This window comes from Eulemur rufifrons, chromosome 8, assembly GCF_041146395.1.
Source record: "Eulemur rufifrons isolate Redbay chromosome 8, OSU_ERuf_1, whole genome shotgun sequence".
Lineage (NCBI taxonomy): Eukaryota > Metazoa > Chordata > Mammalia > Primates > Lemuridae > Eulemur > Eulemur rufifrons.
In genome coordinates this window covers 13,092,498-13,112,671 of record NC_090990.1, presented here as the reverse complement: position 1 = coordinate 13,112,671, position 20,174 = coordinate 13,092,498, and the positions used below count along the sequence as shown (strand labels likewise).

The window sequence follows — 20,174 nt, the reverse complement described above, 5'->3', positions numbered from 1 at the left end:
AAGTTCTATTTTTAGTTTTTGAGGAACCCCCATACTGTTGTCCACAGTGGCCATACTAAGTTGCATTCCCACCAACGGCTCCTCTTTCTCCACATCCCCACCGGCATCCATTACTCCCAGTCTTCTTGATAAAAGCCATTTTAACTGGGGTAAGATGATATCTCATGGTGGTTTTCATTTGCATTTCTCTGATGGTTAGTGATGTTGAGTATTTTTTCATATACCTATTGGCCATTCACATGTCTTCTTTTGAAAAATGTCTATTCAGATCTTTTGCTCATTTTTCAATTGGAATAATTAGTGTATGTGTACTTTTTTTGCTATTAAGATGTTTGAACTTCTTATATATTCTGGTTACTAATCCCTTGTCAGATGTAGAGTTTGCAAAATATTTTCTCCCATGTTGTGGGTTGTCTCTTCACTTCGCTGATTGCATTGTTTGCTGTGCAGGAACTTTTTGGCTTGATGTGATCCATTTGTCTCCTTTTGCTTCTGTGGCCTTGCTTCTGAGGTCTTACACGAAAAACTTTGCCCAGATCAATGTCCTGGAGCATTTCCCCCGTGTTTTCTTCTAGTAGTTTCATAGTTTCAGGTCTTAGAATTATGGCTATAATCAATTTTGATTTGATTTTTATATAAGGTGAGAGATAGGGATCTAGTTTCATTTTTCTGCATATTGTTATTGAGTTTTCCCAGCCCAGCAGTGGATGAATGGATGAAGAAAATGTGGTGTTGGAAAATTATTCAGCCATTGGCCAGGCGAGGTGGCTCACGCCTGTAATCCTAGCACTCTGGGAGGCCGAGGTGGGCGGATCGTTTGACCTCAGGAGTTCCAGACCAGCCTGAGCAAGAGCGAGACCCCATCTCTACTAAAAATAGAAAGAAATTATATGGACAGAAATTATATAGAAAAAAAAAATTAGCCGGGCATGGTGGTGCATGCCTGTAGTCCCAGCTACTCGGGAGGCTGAGACAGGAGGATCGCCTGAGCTCAGGAGTTTGAGGTTGCTGTGAGCTAGGCTGACGCCACGGCACTCACTCTAGCCTGGGCAACAGAGTGAGACTCTGTCTCAAAAAAAAAAAAAAAAAAGAAAATTATTCAGCCATTAAAAAGAATGAAATCTTGTCATTTTCAGCAAAATGAATGGAATCAGAGGTCATTATGTTAAGTAAAATAAGCCAAGCACAGAAAAGACAAATATTGCATGCTCTCTCTTAAATGTGGGAGCTAAAAAAGCAGATCTCATAAGGATAGAGAGCAGATTGGTGGCGAGCAGAGAATAGGAAGAGTAGGAAGGAGGGTGGATGAAGAGAGGTTGATAGGTACAAATATATAGTTAGACTTAGTGTTCAGTAGGTCAGTAGCATGACTATGGTTAACATTAATCTATTGTACCTTTCAAAATAGCTAGAAGAGAATAATTCAAATGTTCCTAGCATAAAGGAAGGATAAATATAAGGTGATGGAAATCCCAATTACCCTGATTTGATCTTTACACATTATATGAATGTATCAAATTATCACACGTACCCTGAAATAATAGGTACACCTATTGCATATCAATAAAAAAAAATCAGTATTAAAAAAAAGAAAGTTGAATGAATGAGAGGTGTGGACCCCTGGCCTGCAGCCCGATCTCCAGAGCACATCAGGCCCCAGAGAGGTGGCCAGTCTCTCCTTTGCCTGCCGGGAAGCTGTGGGGGGCAGAATTCCAAGTGGGGAGGGTGGGAGTGGCCGGGCACGGCTGCGAAGAGACGCTGTGCCTGATCGCTGGCCTTCCCAAGGCCGCACTCAGCCCACCCTACTGGAAACCTGCCCTCTTCCCTGCACCCAGCCCCCCAGGGTGCCCGAGACTTCTGGACTAGGCCCCCGACTCCATTCCAGCCAAGAGGCTTCCGCTGAACGAGAGGCTGCTGCGGCCACGTCACTTACACCCTATGCCACCCTCATGGGCAGGGCAGCCTGTTCTTCCAGCCCTTTCCCACCCAGGGCCTGATTGTTTTTCACCTAAAACACAGAAGGGAGCCTGGTTCTCCTTTTGCAGTTTTGAGGGCAGACATGATTATCAGGTAGCAGCTTCAGAGTGTCCAAGCTTTAGAGCCATCCAAAGGACATGTAGCCTTCCTGTCCCTCATTTTCAAGAGGAGGAGACCAAGCCCAGAGAGGTAAAGGGACTTGGCCAAGGTTGCCCAGTGGACTGGTGACTGAGACCTCCCAGCCAGTGCTCCGCAACACACTCCCAAAGAGGAAGGTCTCCAGGTTCCCCTCCCCACTCATGCCCCTCCTTGGGCCAGGCCCGGTGGGCAGAAGGGGTGGCCGGGCACAAGGGGAGAGGAAGAGGTGGCTTGGGGCAGGAGGGGAGGGGAGGAGAGACCACGCTGAGCCCCAGCTAGAAGCAGTTCTGTGGGGTTGGAGACCGCGGTGGAGCCAGCAGACAGAGGCTGGCCTGACCTTGTCTGGGAGAGGATTCAGAGACGGGCTCTGCTCCTGGCTTGGAGGGTGAAGAAAGAACATCGTCCTGAGGTGTGAATCCTTGTCACACTCGAGGCTTCTGAGTTCTTGCAGGAGCCGGACCCCTTTCCCAGCCTCCAGGGAAGCCAGCAGCCTGTGCCCTCGCCAGCAGCGGGACCCTCCAGCCTCCGTGGCCCTGATGTAGCCAAGACACCGAGGGGTGTGAAGAAGCATACTCGGACTTGCAGTCAGGAGACTCGGACTCCATCAACTCGAATCTTTACTAAGTACCTACTATGTGCCAGGCACTGTCCTCCCAAGGCAGTTGTCTGCCTCATGGAGCTTCTATTCTAACGGGGGAAACTGCTGGTGAGCAAGGAAACTAATGCACGACCAAGGTCATTTCAGATGATGACAGTGCTGTGACGCCATCAAGCAGGGGAATGGGACAGACAGTGGCCGGATGGGTCGGTATTACTTTGAGTTGGGGGGGAGGGTAAAACGCCAGGTGCCTCTCTGAGTAGGGACATGTGAGCTGAGATCTGTGTGTGGGAAAGAGGCAACCATGCAGAAGTCTGAGGGAGGAGGAGTCCTGGCAGAGGAATGGCAAGTGCAAAGGCCCTGGGGCAGAAATGAGCTTGGCATGTTGGGGGAAATATCAGGGAGAGGGCAGCAGAAGGAAGAATATGAAAAGAGGCCCATCTCTTTCCTATTAACTGTCTGTGGGTTTTGAATGCAACCCATCTCCAATTGGGCCCCTACATTCTGGGCATCTGTGAGTTTAAATAAACCTTTCTTTTACCTGTTTCTACTTTTACCTTATTAGTTTTTGTACAGGGCACAAGACATTGGTCAGGGAGTCAGAGAACCTAAATTCTGACTTCAGATTTTCCAGTGGCAGGTTGGGTGACCTTGACCTTGGACAAGGTCCAAGGTCCAAGTCCCTTTTCTCATCAGTAAACCAAGAGATGGGACCACAAATTCAAAAGGCTTCTCCAGCTGAAATATCCTGGCACAGGAATTCATGTAAACTCTTTTTGATTCTATTTATTTTCAGCCCATATGCTGATATTCGCTGCATGTCCGCCCCTTCTTGCAAGAAGTATGCTCTGATTATCTGCATGTAACAGGCACTTAATAGACACTTTTTTTCTTCTGGAGACAGGGTCTCACTCTGTTGCCTGAGCTAGAGGACAGTGACATCATCATAGCTCACTGCAATCTCAAACTCCTGGGCTCAAACAATCCTCCTGCCTCCGTCTTCTGAGTAGCTGGGATTATAGGTGTGCACCACCACACATGGCAAATTTTTCTATTTTTTTTTTTTGTAGAGATGGGGATCTTGCTATATTGCCCAGGCTGGTCTCGAATTCCTGACCTCAAGCAATCCTCCTGCCTTGGCCTCCCAAAGTGCTAGGATTATAGTCATGGGCCACTGGACTCCATCAAATAGACATTTTTTATTTTTTATTTTTTATTTTTTTGAGACATAGTCTCACTCTGTTGCCTGGGCTAGAGTGTGGCATCAGCCTAGCTCACAGCAACGTCAAACTCTGGGCTCAAGTGATCCTCCTGCCACAGCCTCCCGAGTAGCTGGGACTATAGGTGTGTGCCACCACACTTAGCTAATTTTTTCTATTTTTAGCAGGGACAGGGTCTTGCTCTTGCTCAGGCTGGTCTTGAACTCCTGAGCTCAAGCGATCCTCCTGCCTTGGCCTCCCAGAGTGCTAGGGTTATAGGCGTGAGCCACCATGCCCGGCCAGTAGACACTTTTTAAAACAGGAGACAATCTGGACATACATTAACAGGGAGTAGTTGAATACACTGTGCTGCTATTAATAAAACAATGCGTTAGACTTGAATCCACGAGCAAGAGGGACATGGTTGGTGAAAATGAGAATAAGGCCAGTTGCAGAATAACATGTTAGGAGATGACTCCATTTCTGGCTTCATTCATATTCACGAGGATGGGGACAGGTAGGGGAGGATACAGCCCAAGCTGCACCAGGACTTTCTGGGAGTGTGTGTGCGTGCTGAGGGCGTGGGGAATAGGGAGGGGACAGGGGTTAGAGGAAGGTTATTCATTTTTTCTTATATATTTGCTTTTCTATTGGTTTCACATAAACAGGTATTGCTTTTATAATCCTGAGAGAAGGATCCAAGACATCTCTAAGGAGTCAGACTGCTAGGGGATACACCCGTGCAGACACCTACTGGCCACTGGCAGTACCGTCCTCCCTGGGCCCTGCTTCACCCCAGCACAGTCACCCCCATGAGTGCGGGGGACCCCCCCCAGGGAGAGCAGGACACTTCCCCGGGCCCAGCTGCCATCTTGGCCCGTGTGTCAGTGGATCTCGGCAGACGGCTGACGTGACTGATGTGAGAGCTCCAGCTCTTCTGTGCTTTGGGGTCTGAGGGAGGTAGAGGCATGGGAGTGGGCAGTGTCACTTTGAATGTCCCCCTCCCTTCCCTGCATCCCGCCCCCATGTCCAAGGCGCTGGATGACCACATTGGGTATCCCTGTGGGATATGAGGTCACAGCGGTGAGGGGGATGCACCCACCACCCCTCAGGCCCAGGATGAGGGAGGGGGTGAGGGGTTGGGGAGCTTATTGTTAGAGCTCAGCAAGCTGTTTCCTGGTCATGTCATTGTCCCTCCAGGAGGTCCCTGTAGATGTCTGTTTTTAACCTCCCTCGCTGCAGTCTGTGCCCACTGCCTTCGCGGGTCAGCTCCATCCCCCAGAGAGGAGCCCTTCAGCCTGGGACATTACTGGGTCGCCTCACTCCAACCAATAAGGAATTGTCCTACCCCTGACTCTTGCACAGTATTTGCTGCTTTTCAAAGCCCTCTCACCTCCCAGCCCCCTTGAATGGCCCCTCAGAAAAATCCCTGAGGCTGGGGGTGTTACCTCCACCTTACAGAGAAGTGGACACTGGGGCAGTTAGGGAGTTGGTGTTCCTGTCCCGGGATGAGTAAAAGGCAGTCCCGGGCTCTGACCCCAAAAGGGCCTGCTCAGCTCACGCTGCAGCATCAGAAGTGCCCCTCCCCACTGAAAGTCCCCCAGGAGATCGGCTTTATAAGCCAAACCGACGCCCATGAGCTCACTCCCAGCTGCAGCTGAGTGATCAGGGTGGACTCGTGATCTAGTGGCCACGCAGAGGCTGGGCTGTGATCGCTGGGTGACCACCCATGAGCCTCATGCCCCAGCATCGGAACGAAGGCCAGAGGCTGGCAGGGCTGAGCTGAAGAGGTGTGTGGAGCCGGAGTCAGAGCCACGTGCTCAAGGACGGCACGAAGGGACAAGTGCTATGGACAGGGAAGGAAGCCGGTGCACAGAGACCGAAGCCGCCCTCACAGGGTTAACAAGAATTATATGCCGGCTTCCAGACAGAGGTAGTAAGAATGAAGCATTAATCGGGCTGCACCTTGGCCCAACTCCTTGTCACTGAAAGTCAAGCAGCGCTAGATACTGACCATTTGAATCCAGTGGTCCAATTTTTGCCATTAGAATCTAAGGCTTTTGTTTAAGAATTAATTTGCATCCCCATTGTTCTTGTAAATAGGATTTCTGCTGTCAGAATCATAAGGCTTGTTTAAGAATTGCTTAAGGTGTTTTTCAGATCCCGAATCCCAGCAGGGCAGCAGTTTAATGACCCCCACAGAGAAACGGAATCAGCATGAGAATGCAGTTTCTTCACCTCCCCATCCCGTAACCCTGCACTCTTCAACCACCCAATGATCTCCACACTTCGGCCCACTCCACGCGCCTTAAAATCCTTAGCCCCAAACTCCTTGGGGAGGCAGATTTGAGGCTTTCTCCACCTCCTCATTCAGCGGCCTTAAGATTAAACCTCTTTCTCTGGGCAACCTGGTGTCTTGGTGGATTGATTTGCCACGTGCATCAGGCTACGAACCTGTTACAGGTTACAAGAGACTGGGAAGGTGTGCAAGGGGCAGCTAGGATGGAAGACTGGGTGGCCCCAGAAGGAGAAATCGCCTGGGGCTTTCAGACCCCATGAGCTGGCTGGCTGTTTACAATCAGGCAATGTGGTGCACCTTGAAGCCTTTCAACCATCTTCCTTTTCCAGAACTGAGACTGATGAGAACAGTGACGGTGAGGTCAGGGCCCTCCCAGACACAAGGGGCAGAAAGCCCAGCTAATGCTCGCCTAAGCAAAAAGTACAACTTATTGGCTCCCGGAACCGAAAACTCCAGGGGCAGATCTGGGCAGGCTTAGTGAGACCCAGGGGCTCGCTCAAGCAATGTCATGGGACTGGGTCTCACTCTCGGTCTCCCATTCTGCTTTCCACCATGCTGGCCTCCTTCTTGGGCTCTCTCATTGTGGCAGGAAGGCTGCCAGCAACACCAGACATATATCCCACCCTCTCAGCAACCCCAGCAGAAAGTGAGCATCTCTTTTTCCAACAATTTCAACAGAAGTCCCAGAACTAAATCCCACCAGCTGATGGTATCACATGTCCTTCCCTGAACCAATCTCTGCGGCCAAGGAGATGGCATATCCTGACTGGTCAGACCTGGATCATATGTCGCCTGGGTCATGTGTCATCTGGAGTCCACAAAGAATCAGCTCCATTAGACTGCCAGGGACTGAGAGTGGGGAATGGGTGGTTTTACCAGAAACATCAGGGTAGTGGGTTACAAGAGGAGTCTCTTAGTCAAGGTCAGCTACATGCTGCAATAAACAACCCCAACATGTTAGTGAACTGACACCTATAAAATTTATTTCTGCTCCCAGCGGTGGTGGGGCAGGGCTCTGCTTCATGTGGTCAGTCACAGACCCAGGCTGATGGAGCTTCCAAGGACACCCTAGATGATGACATCCAGAGGCAGGCAGGGGGATAAAGGTCATGCTTTTATGATCCAGGCTGAGGGTGGCACGCACCCATCCTATGGGCCAGAACTCAGTCATACAATCACACCCAAGTGCAGGGGAGCCTGGAGATGGTGTTTATGTGTGTGCCTAGGAAGAAGAGGAGCAGTCTCCACTGGAAAGGACGGGACGGACACTAGGCAGGCGAAAACAAGAGTCTACGTGACCCCACCAGGACCACCCAGCTCCTTGGGGACCCACGTGCAGCAGTACTGGCCCAGTCTTCCTGCCAGGGGTCTCCTTTTTGATGGCTTGGACTCCGGCTTCCCCTCCTTTCCCACCCCCAACCTCCTTCTGACCCTTAAGGGGTGATGCAGCTCAGTGACTCTGGATTGTTCGACAAGCCCATGTGCCTGGCCTCGTGTGAGGATAGGCAGGAGTGGGACAAAAGGTGAAAGAAGACATTTCTGGCCCAGAGACTCGCCAGATCCGCACGCCAGCGGCCTCCATCCTTTTCTGCTCACTGTTCCTCACCTCAGCCAGTAGCTTCCTCTTCTCCTTGACCTGGAGTTGGGGCAAACGGGGGCCAGGGAGGAAAGCAGACCCACTGCTCACGAAGGAACGGCATCCCAGCCACCCGAACCTTGGCTGGGAAGGCTGTGTGCCAACCTTCAGTGCCCTGCTGCCAGCGGCTGATCATTCACTCACTCACTCACTCACTCATTCACTCCCCTCTGAATGTTCACAGTGTGCCTGGCTTGGTGCTGGGAGTTAAGGCAAAAGGGATACGCAAGAAGTAAAAGATACTGGATTAATATCTGATCTAGTGTTAAGGCACTCAGGCTTGTGTAGGTTGAACAACAAGACACAAGTTGTTAATGAGGCAAGCTGTAGTCGAATTTTCTGCCACGGTAAGGGATGAGTGGGACTTTAGGTGGGTGACCACCCTGGAGCATGAACAAAACATATTTAGTGAATCAACCACCCACCACCTGGTCTCATCCCAGAGCTGTCAGGAGAGCTCAAGGTAAAATGGGAATCATAAACAGAAGAGCAGCCGCTACTACTCACTACGTGTCTTGGGCACCGCGCTACGTAAATTGTCAAAATGCAATGCCTACATCATTCCTCCGACAACCATGTAAGAGGTGGACTCACCTAGCTCTATTTTCACAGATGGAAAACCCAGGCTCCAAAAGCCTTCAGGAACCTGCCCAGAGTTAGACAGCCATTAGGTGGCAGCGCTGGGGCTAGCATTTGGGTCTGTCTGGCTCCAGAGCCCAGGCTCAACTGCCTGTGTGTTAAATTAGAGACTGCACCTGTAGGAACGGTCCTCCCCCATCCACCCCGAGTCTGCAACTCCCAGCCAGCTTGTCGGGAGGGTGGCTGGTCCCTGCCATGAGCCGCTCTGTGTTTTGAATGTCAGCTCTGTGTTGGGGCTGGGCTAGCCCAGAGAGTGAGAGGGCCCCGTCCTGGGGCTTCGGAACTCAGGGCAGACCCCAGGGATAGAAGCTTCAGTTTCCACCCTGGCCTCAGCTCTTCAGCTGCTGGTCTCCCCAAGAACAGTCACCCGCATAAACAGGGCGTCTGAGGACAGTTCTTCAGCATCTCCAGGCAGAAGCTTGGCAAAGGGAACGCTTCTCCACCCACTTGGTTTCCTGTCCTGTGATGGCTCTTCCATCTGTCTCATTCATTCATGTGTTCATTCAACAAATTATTACTGAGCGCCGACCCTGCCCTGTGTGGACAAGGTACTGAAGGAGGTGGGGAAATGACGATAGATCGATATGAGAGACAGGAAATTTACATAAAGAGTAGTCCAAGGCAGAACACGATGAGGACCGTGAGAAAAGCACAGGCCAAGTCCTGTGTGAGTTTGAGAGATCACCCCCAGATTCGGCAAGGTGAGGTACGCACTATAGAAAGTTTCAGAGAGGTGGAACGTGAGCCAGGCCTTGCAGAAAGGGTAGGATTTGAAAATGTGTAGCCCAAGGGAAGGTCATTCCAGGCAGGGAGAACAGCCTGGGCAAATGCCTGGAGGTGGATATGCATGGCGATGTCTGGGGAACAGGGAGCAGTTCCTGTGAGTTGAAGTCGAGCAGTGGGGGCCAGAGTGGCACTGGCGGGTGGACCAGCTGATGTTATTTTGTGAGCCATGTGCTATCGCGTATATCACATCACAGACCAGCCCCTCTGGAGTGGAATCAGGAGGGATGGAGACAGGCCCCGCAGGGTCCCAGGAAGTCTTTTTTTTTTTCTTTCTTTCTTTTTTTTTTTTTTTTTTTTTTTTTTTTCTTTTTTTTTGTTGAGACAGAGTCTCACTTTGTTGCCCAGGCTAGAGTGAGTGCCGTGGCGTCAGCTTAGCTCACAGCAACCTCAGACTCCTGGGCTTAAGCGATCCTACTGCCTCAGCCTCCCAAGTAGCTGGGACTACAGGCATGCGCCACTATGCCCGGCTAATTTTTTCTATATAGATTTTTAGTTGTCCATATAATGTCTTTCTATTTTTAGTAGAGACGGGGTCTCGCTCAGGCTGGTCTCGAACTCCTGACCTTGAGCAATCCACCCGCCTCGGCCTCCCAGAGTGCTAGGATTACAGGCGTGAGCCACCGCGCCCGGCCTCTTTTTTTTTTTTTTTAAGAGACGGGGTCACACTCTGTTGCCAAGGCTGGAGTGCAGTGGCCTGATCATAGCTCACTGCAACCTTTAACTCCTGGGCTCAAGTGATCCTCCTGCCTCAGCTTCCCGAGTTGCTGGGACTACAGGTGCATGCCACTATGTGCAGCTAATTTTTATTTTTTGTAGAGACAGGGTTTCACTCTGTTGCCCAGGCTGGAGTGCAGTGGCGTCATCATAACTCACTGCACCCTCAAACTCCTGGGCTCAAGTGATCCTCTTGCCTCAGCCTCCTGAATAGATGTGACCACAGGTGTGCACCACCATGTCCGGTTAATTTTTATTTTTTGTAGCGATGGGGTCTTGCTATGTTGCTCAGGCTGGTCTTGAACTCCTGACTTCAAGCAATCCTCCCACCTCGGCCTCCCAAAGTGTTGGGACTACAGGTGCATGCTTCCCGGCCCTGGGAAGAATCTTGAGCCCCGAGTGGCTGGCCTCACTGGGGCACACTTCCACATCATCCTTGGCTGCCTGTTGCTCATGAAAAGCCCCCCATTGCCACGTGTGAGAATCTGATGTGCTCCAACAATACTTCTCTCAACAGGCCAGAGAGCCTCCAGTGATTTTGACTTAATAGAAGAAAAAACTGTAGAATCTGATTATTCAAATGGAATCACAGAACCACCAAACAGAAAACACATGCTGCTCTAGTTAATGCTGGAGTGGGTGAATCTCCCCTTCACTCCCCAGGACAGCTCCTGGGGCACCCCTGGGAAATCTAGGACTTGAAGAATGTGCTTTGAAATCCACTGATCTGCTCCACTCCCATTTTCATTTTAAAGATGAGAGCTCTGAAGCTGGGACAAGAGACACAGTGCCCTAGACCACCTGACCACTGGCTCAGGGCTCTTTCACTATCTTGTGCCTCAGATCAGGGAAGGATGCCAAAGTTAAATGCATGGACGGGGCAGGTGTGGCTTCCCAGGACATGTCCCCTGGGTAGCAATGCCACCAGGGGTCAGGTGGCTGGAGCTGCCCAAAACACCTGACTCTGCAGTCTGGTGGCAGTGGGAGCTGCGTGGGCTCACCTGTGGCTTTTCTGACCCCCAATTCATCGTACACATTGAACATGGAGAGGTGGCCAGTGAGACAACTTACAACAACTGTGACCAGGGAGAGAGGAGTTGGAAATCAGGGGTAGGGGCGCAGGTGCGCTGCAATACTAATCTAAAGAGAAAGACCCTGTGGGTGACATGGCTGCTCCTCACATGTCCCGGGCATTTTATTATTTACCAAAGGGTTTCACAGACATGAGTCTACTTAATTCTTACAACCAGCCTGTGAGGTTTTAAGAGGAGATGTTATCATCATTTTACCTTTGTTAAAGGTGAGGCTCAGAGAGGCTATGTGAGCTGCCCATTGTCACACAGCTGGTAAGGGGGCAGAGAGTCCTCTCACCCAGGCCTTCAGATTCCAGGTCTAGAGAGCATAGTGTGCAGGAGGGAAGGAGGGAGCTGTGTGTGTGTGTGTGTGTGTGTGTGTATGTGTGTGTGTGTAGGCTGCCAGAGAACCACGGAGGAGCAGGCCCGTGAATTATTATATAGTCACTGCTCCTTTAATTATATGCACCTCACTGGGAATGTAAGAGCAAGAGATGGACTCCTGGACGTGCAGTGCCCAACATAGTGCCTGTCACAAGGCAGGCGCTTAGTAAATATCTGCTGCATGAATCTGATGAAAGAGGCCATGCTTGTGACCTTGTTTCTGGGTGAGTTTGTCTCAGCCAACACCAGAGGCAGCCCTGTGGACCCTCGTCCACTCCCGGGTCTGACATCTTCCCGCTTCCTCTCCTTCTGCAAATGGGGAGAAACGCCAAAAAAAGCCCTGGTAATGTGTAAGAGGGAAGCAAGGAACACACAAGGCAGCCTTGCCCGGTGGGTCCTTGTCACCCCCAACATGCAGAGTCAAAATCAGCTTTTCCCTTCAAAATCCAGACCTGACACTGCCTGGGTCCCACCAGGGCGAGGTGGCCATGGTCCTCTCTGTCCTGGCAGATCCAGGAAACAAAACCATTCTGATGGTCGGTGATGGCAGAGGCCACTCGTGTGGGCTCTGGGGAACTCTGGGATCAGTGCCCAGCTCAGCACAGGAATAAAGAAGATATCTGCGCTCAAGACACACTGTCACGGGGTCTGGACAGATTTCTCCAGCTCCTCTGAAAGAAAATTGGGCTGCCCACCCCTTTCCTCTACAACCTGCTCTGCTCTCATTCCTGAGGGGACACACAGTCTGTCCCATGTGCTCTGACATCCACATGCACCTTCTCAAAGACACATGGCTTATGAGAAGTCCCCAGCCCAGTGCCCCCACCCTGCCAAATGTCCTAGACACTTGCCTCAGAGTGCCCAGGCATGCAGACATCCTTGGAGGCTGAGACAGACAGCCAATGTCCCTGCAGGGCTTGGCATATGTGATTTTCATAAGCTACTGCCTCCTCCCCTGACATTAAGGAAATAGGTTCCTGGCAGCAACGCCCATCCCCTCCCAATCCTGGGAGCTACTTCCTGGGGTCTTCTCCTGCCCTTCGGGGTTTGAGGATAATCTTGTCACCCCCAGCAGGCCTGACATCAAACACGACACAGGAGTGGCAACAGGGCTGAAAAAGCAGGTCCACTTTATTTACAACGATCAGTTGGTGACACATACATCTTTGGGCTTTCTGCGGCATTGTGGAGACACCTGGGCAGGGCCCCACTCCCTCTGTCGGGTTAACACACCCTCCTTCCTCATCCTGCTGTGAGAACCCAGATGCTGTCAGGACCCACCAACTCTCACAAGTCTCTACTTGGGGGCATCTCTGGGTAGTCAGTGTCCCCAAGCACCTGCCAAAGGTTCTTACCTCCTTTGGAGGCCCCATCTTGGTCCTGATTGTGGGGCACCTAGTGGGGTGACCACACACATCTGTCTGCAGAGAGATGGGCGGTCAGGAATCCTGTTGGGGGCGCCAGGGCAGAGGCTTGGTCAGCTGCCTGGTGCAGAGCTGTTACCTGGCCCAACCTTTGGTTCGAAGGTTGGGAGGGCCATTCCAGTCTTCTCCACCGGCAGAGCAGGCAAGTCCCAGCAGTCCTCCAAGGGGTAGAGAGGCCGGACGTAAGGCCCGCAATTCTTCCCTGTGTATGGCGGCCAACTCCGTGCCCACCATGGGGCGGGCCTCAATTCTCCCAGACCACTAGGTTCTTGCCCTACAAGAATGTCTCCCAGGGTCATTCCTATCACAGAGAAGGAGGCTAGAGGGACCAAGGACAGGTCCAGGGTCCAAACCCACCCTTCTGGATTTCTGGAAACTTCTCCCTCCTTCTCTTGAGAGGATGCTTTGGAAGGGAGCGGGGTGGTCCGTGGGTGGAGATTTGGTATAAAGCGCAGGGGGCAGTTCCACAATGGAGGGCCCGGGAAAGTCCGGGTGTGGAGAGGGGTGACACCCACCCCCATAACCAAGGGCATATCAGGCATCGCCCTGAGCTAGAATGAGGCGGCTGAGCGGACAACAACAGAGGCCACGAGGGAGGCGAGGGCCGGGGGCCAGGGGGAGCCGAAGCGGGCAGGGCAAGGGTTGGAGGCTGTAAGTCTGCCGGGCCGTGTCTGCGGCCGCGAGTCCTGCCCCCTCGGCTCTCAGCGCGCCTGGCCCGCCCGCTCCCTGGGGCCGGCCTTCCAGCGGCGGGACTGGGCGGGCGGCGGAGGCGCCGGGGTGCCCCGCAGGCTGCACGTCCTCAGCTCCCGGGCCAGGCTGAGCACCTCGGGCCGCTCGCGCTGGGGGGCTCCTCCCTCGCGCTCCTCCGCGGCCTCAGCCTCCTCCTCCTCGTCCTCCTCCTGGATGCTGCTGAGGCGCGGCGCCCCGCGGCCGCGCTCACTCGGCGGCGGCCGGTAGGCGCACTTGGCATTGAGCAGGCGGCGCAGCGGGGCGCGGGGCACCGAGGCCGCTGCGCCCCCGGCGCGGAGGTGCTGCTGGCGCACGTGGCGCGCGTCGCTCTGGCGCTGCAGGCGCTTGAAGTCGCTAAAGGCCGCCAGCGCGGTCTGGCGGAGCAGGCGGGCCAGGGCGCGCGCCTTGTGCGCCCGCGCCAGCAGCACAGCGTGGCAGCGGAGCACCACGGCCTTGTGGCGCGCCTGGTGGCGGTAGACCCAGGCGAAGACGCGCGGGTGGCGCCCGTCTGCCGTGCAGTAGGTGATGCGCGGCAGCAGGTAAGCGTGCGCCGGCCTGCGGCCCCCGGATCCCCCGGCGGCGCCGCGCTCGCACGGCTGCATGCGGATGCCGTGCGGCCCCAGCGTCAGCTTCATCTTGGTGCCCCCACCCGGCCCGCAGCGCGCCCAGATCTTGCCCACGGCGTCGTCGGTGCAGCCGTCGCCCTTGGCGTGCAGGGTGACGGCGTTGCCCAGGTACCACACCGTGTAGGTAGGGTCCTCCTTATTGAGCTCCACTTTCTGGCGCCGGCTGCGGAACACGCGGCCCAGGCGCTCCAGCGGCCAGTCGGGCAGCAGGTCCGGGCAGGAGCGCAGGAAGCTGGAGAGCAGCGACGTGTAGGCGAGCCCCGGACTCAGGCTCTTCGCCTTGCACTTGGCCTCGTCCTCCACCAGCACGAATTTGTTACGTCTCCAGGGCAGCATCGCGGCGGTGGCCAAAGGTGTTGGGGGCGCGGGGGCTCACAGGCTTCCAGTCAGGCAGCCGGGAGAGGGAGGGCGCGCAGAAGCCCACCGCCCTGAGTCGCGAGAAGCCGGGCGGCACCGGAGACAGTCGGTACCCGGAGTGCCAGGGGGGCTCGCTTCGCAGATGCCCGGTGCCCAGCCGGGCCGGCAGCCGAGATGCCCGGGCGGCGGCAGAGCGGCCGGGAACTGCTTCCCCCGGGAGTGGCTTCAGCCGTCTGGGAAGCAAGGAGGGGCAGGGGCTGGGAGTGGTGACGGCCCCCAAGCCCGAACGGGGGGATTCCCGCGGTCCCCGCAATTGGGCGGCAGGGAGGTCGCGGGAGCTGGGGCTGGCGACTGCTCCGGGGGGTAGACGGAGAGCGCGGCTGCAGTGGGGACTCCTTCAGGCGTCGCGGCTCCACCTCCCCGGGCTGCCTACATCACCGGGCGGGACCGCTAGCTCTCTTGTCCCCTCCCCTCGCCCTCCTCTCTCCCCTCCCCCTGCGCAGGCTCGCGCTGCCCGGACTCTGCACAGGCGCGGTGGAACGGGTTTAATCATTATTATTGGAGGGGTGGGGGGTGAGAGTGCTGTGAAAGTAGGAATCTTCTGAAACGTACCGGAGGGCTTTGCCAATGCAAATTTCTCTGGACCCCCTTGTGGTCTCCAAGCTCCCCGTGGCGCATTCGGGGACCCTCCTCCTCTGTAGGATTCCTGCGGCCCCTCACCCACAGCATGTCTTTGCCCCCAACCCTGAGGGTGGGATTTGGGGGTGGGTTCCTGATGGGGCAGGCCTGGAGCACTTTGCCTCCTGTCCGCACAGCACAAAGCCAGCCGAGGTGGCCGAGCAGTGCAGTGGAAAAGTACTGTCGCTTGCTGAAGCTTTCTCCCTCCAAGGTCGTGGGCCAGGCCGCTGCGCCTGAGCTGAGAGACCAGTCGCTGCTACAGCGGCTGGCAGTGCCCCTCGCCTGGACTGACGCAGGGAGGGTACTCCGAGGGTGGGGGAACCTTCCAGAAAGTGTGGGAATTGCAGATGAAAAGCTCCTTCTGGCCAAAGGGCAGCCTCTGGGCTCTGGGAAGATAAAATAGATAAACTCCTACATGTGAACTTATATGAGTTCCCAGGTATTTAGCATTCGTTCTTTCACTTAATCCTCAGGACAGCCCAAGCTCAGTTAAATGGCCCAAGGTCACAAGGCTGGTAGGAGGTGGAACTAGGGTTCCACTCAGGCTTGGGTGACCCATGACCTGCCCCCCACTCTCCATCCTCCCCTGGGACCCGTCAGGAGAAGTGACTAGCTCCCACGAGGCAGGGGTTCTAGTGTACTTAGAGACACCCCCTCTAGTGTCCCTGGGGGTGGGGACACATCTCCCAATTTCAGGATTGGTTATGCCACAGCTCCCTAGAATTCGGGGACTGCTCTGATGTGGGCCTTGGGCTCTCACAGAGCCAACACTCAAGCTCTTTCCTTGGCTCCTGAACAGGTCATCTGGGGTGTTCTCCCTCTCGGAGCAAGCCCAGGTCTGGGCAGGGAGGGTGGGGGCTGAAATCAGAACCCTGAGGCTTGGGCCATGCCAAGCGGAACCATGTGGCCTCCAAGAGTGGGGACAGTGGGAAGATGGGGTGCAGGAGTGGCTGGGGGTTCAGCATCCCTGGGGGGAATAAAAGTAAAATAACAAACCAAGACAAGAAAATAATATGCAAATAAGGGACAGGAAATTACTCCAAATAGCAGAATCTTTGCTTTGAAGGTGCTTCACAGATAATCTGGTCTGCTGTGGCCTTGGTTCATTTTTAATATGCAAATGTCTTTATTGCCTTTAGCAAATTATAAAAGTAATACATGCATGTGGTAAAAGTTCACACAAGAAGTAAGGCTCCCACTGTTCTCACCCAGATGATGTGGTCTCATTTCCCAGGAAGAGGACAGGCTCTGAGAAGCCAGTGGTCATGCGAATGCTTTTCGTGACACCAGGTTTGTCTCGTGGGCCAACAGAGACATTAACCCAACCAAACCCCTTTATGCAGAGGACTTTCATGTGGTTTTGACCTCAAAGCTCCCTGAAAAATTCTGCTGTGCCCGCCCTGGGTCTCCTGAGGGGTTCCCTCCTCCATGGCAGGGAGCTGGTGGGAGTGGCCAGAAGCGAAGTCTCGGCTTGCAAGGAAGGACAGAAAACTGTAAGGTTTTGACGGGAAGGAAGGTGTAGCCAGCTCCTTGGGGTTGCTAGAGTGAACATACGACGGCATCAGACGCCTAATTCAATCTGAATTTCAGATAAACGATATCTTTTTAGTATAAGTATGTCCCAACTATTGCATGTATTTTATCTGGCAACTCTAAGCCTCCTGCTCCCAGAAGACTAGAGATCACCGAGCCATAGGCAGGCCTGGGCTAAACACTGAGAATGCCCCCCACGCCCAGCCTGGCGCAGTTTCCTTAATCCTGGTGGTGTGGCTTCCATTCTTATTGCTGTTTGGAAAAATTCTCAAGGGGGGTAGGGGCCTACCTGGGACTGTGAAATCACAGCAAGTGCTGGAGTCTGCTGTTATCAATTTGACATCCTTAACCCCTTTGTTAATAACTTTGTTAATACAGTACTTGTTAACCCCTTTGTTGTGTTGTTAACTACTCACATGGCCTCCTGGGTCAGGATTCTCCCCTCCCCCTCCTGGGGTCACTGTCTCCTCCTTACAGCCCCAAGCTTGGGCTTGGCCATTCTGCTCTTCCTCCTCTAAACTTGTTCCTGGAGGGCTCCGCTGCCCTCAGAGCTTCCACTCTCCTTTCTATTCAGATGTCTAGAAAAGCTGGCCTGGCTGGTCCAAGTCTTGAGGGCAGAACTTCCAGCTGTCTTCTCTGTTAGCCTTTCTCTTCACTCCCGTCCCAACCTGGCACCAGGTCATCCCTACTTCACAGAGTGGCATGCAGTTGCAATTTTTTTTTCAACTTAATTTTTATTTCTGCAGTATTTATATTAGTTTAAAAAGTCAAATACCTGGCTTATAGTAGGCTTATGATTTTTTACAAAATCAATCCTTTGCCCACCCTTCTCTAGGTCAATTCTTACTTCCAAAGACAACCACTCTGTTACACACTTTAGATGGCATTTCTGTCATATGCCTCCATATCTCCAAATAACACCCCTAATTCAGATATCTCAGTTTTCAAATCCTTGTCTATTGTCTCTCTGTTATGGAAGATGAAGATTGTTCTTTTATTTACCCCCGTCACCCAGTCACCCACATTTTTCTTCCTCCCTCCCTCCCAGTTTAGTTAGAATATTTTGTTGTTTACGTTGCATTGGTATTCAGTGTTTAATTATTGTGACTATGTAAATACTGTTCAAAGCTGAGCCTTAAAGTGTGCCATGATTCCATTTCCCTTATTGGACAACTCTTTTGTTTTTTCAGAAGTTAGTAATTGCCTCACGTTTTTAAAACTTCCTTGTATACCTATCACTAATTCATTCTCTAGCTCTCCAGCAGAACCATAAAACTTCTGTTGACCTGGACTTTGCACTACTACTATTCGAGGAATTTCCTTTGCTTCTTTCCTGTGTTGGATCCTGTTTTCTGGATCCCTTGCCTTTTTAAAATTTTAATTCCTTGTTTTGGCAGAGCATCTACTCCAGTAGCTTTGATTGACAGTTTGCCTTGGTGTCAAATTCTAGACTGGAAATAAATTTCCCTCAGAATTTTGAAGACATGATCCATTGTTGCTGTTGAAAAGTCAAATGACATTCTGAAACTTGATCCTGTGTGCTGATACTTGATCCTGCGTGTACGACTTGGTTTTTCTCTCTGGAAGTTTTTAGGATCTTCAGAGGTCTAAAGGTTCATAGTAATATACATTTACTGTGCATGTTTGCTGGGTCTTTTATTGTGGAAGTTGATTTCTTTTAATCTGGAAATCAATTTTGGGAAAATTTCTTTGTTCCATTTACCTCCATTCCATTTTCTCTGTTTCTGTTTTTTTTTCTTTCCAGATCTATTTTAGTTGGATCTCTTGGATTGATCCTCTAATTTTTCAAAATGTTCTTTCCAATTTTCCATTTTAAAAAATGTTTGTTCTATTTTCTGTGACATTATCTCAACTTTATCTTCCAACTTTTCTGTTAGATTTTTTAAATCTCTCTTCTCATAATTTTTCACATCTAAGGGCAATTTCTTGTTCTTCTTTATAGGATCCTATTCTTATTTCATGGACATAATATTTCTTATGTCGCTAAGAATGCTAATTATAGTTGCTTTTTGATATTTTCATTTTTAATTGTGGTAAAATACACGTAACAAAATTTACCATCCTCACCATGTGTAAGTGTGCAGGTCAGGATTGTTAAGTATAATCACATTATTGTGCAACCAATCTCTGAAACTTTTTCATCTTGTAAAACTGAAACTTTACACCTATTGAACAGCAGCTCCCCATTTCCACCTCTCCCTAGCCCCGGACAACCCCAATTCTATTTCCCATTTCTGTGAATTTGACTACCCTAGATACCTCATTAAGTGGTATCATACCATATTTGTCTTTGTGACTGACTTATTTCACTTAGCATAATGTCCTCAAAATTCATCCATGTTGTAACAGAATTTCACTTCTTCTTTTTTTTTTTTAAGGGACAGAGTGTTACTGTGTCACCCAGGCACAATGCAGTGGCCTGATCATAGCTCCCTGCAACCCCAAACTCCTGGGCTCAAGCCATCCTTCTGCTCCAAGTAGCTGGGACTACGGTTCGTGCTGTTACAGCAAGTGTTACAGCTGGTGATTCCGAGGACAAACCGAGTGGCACACGGAGAGTTGGAGAATCAGTTTATTCGCCGGCGGGCTCAGAGGTGTTTCACCACCAAATTCTGAGCCCCATCTACCGGATTTTTCCCACTTTTATTAGGTTGGGTTGGTCCGAGGGTTAGGGTCTCAGGTGGCTGATGCAATTGCAGAAGCCAAGTAATAGGTTAATATTAGGTTGATGAGGGTCTTCCGAGGGGTGGGGTCTCAGGTGGCTGATGCAATAGGTAATTGTGACTGCAGAAGCAAGGTAATAGGTTGGTATTAGGTTGATGAGGTCTTCCTTATCAGTGCCACCACACCTGGATAATTTAAAAGAGTTTTCTTAGAGACAGTGTCTTTCTATGTTGCCCAGGCTGGTCTCAAACTCCTGGCCTTAAGCAATCCTACTGAAGTGCTGGGATTACAGGCGTGAGCCACTGCACCTGGCCAGAACTTCCTTTCTTTTTAAGGCTGAATAATGTTCCATTGTATGTGTGTATCACATTTTGTTTATCCATTTATCTGTTGGTCCATCAACCGATGTACATCAAAAGATGTACAAATATCTTTTTGAGACCCTGCTTTCAATTGTTTTGTGCATATATTAAGAAGTGGAATTGCTGGATCATATGACAATGATATTTTTAATTTTTTGAGGAACCATATACTGTTTTCCACAGTGGCTGCACCATTTTACATTCCCACCAACAATGGACAAGGGTTCCAGTTTCTCCCTATCCTCACCAACACTTGTTATTTTCTGGTTTTTTTTCTTTAATAGAAGTCATCCCGATGGATGTGAGGTGATATCTCATTGTGGTTTTGATTTGCATT

The 20,174-nt window shown here is 51.7% G+C and overlaps 1 protein-coding gene across 1 annotated transcript; it reads right to left on the bottom strand.

Moving 5' to 3' along the window:
• Positions 1–12,542: 12,542 nt before the first annotated feature.
• FAM43B (family with sequence similarity 43 member B) lies at positions 12,543–14,948 on the bottom strand. The gene has a single exon (XM_069477422.1). The coding sequence runs from the start codon at positions 14,556–14,558 to the stop codon at positions 13,569–13,571; it is 990 nt and encodes a 329-aa protein (XP_069333523.1). The 5' UTR covers positions 14,559–14,948; the 3' UTR covers positions 12,543–13,568.
• Between the last annotated feature and the right edge of the window lie 5,226 nt (positions 14,949–20,174).

What these genes read in the sequence shown, in the direction of transcription:
- FAM43B (XM_069477422.1), bottom strand. Translation starts at nt 14,558, where the DNA reads ATGCTGCCCTGGAGACGTAACAAATTCGTGCTGGTGGAGGACGAGGCC.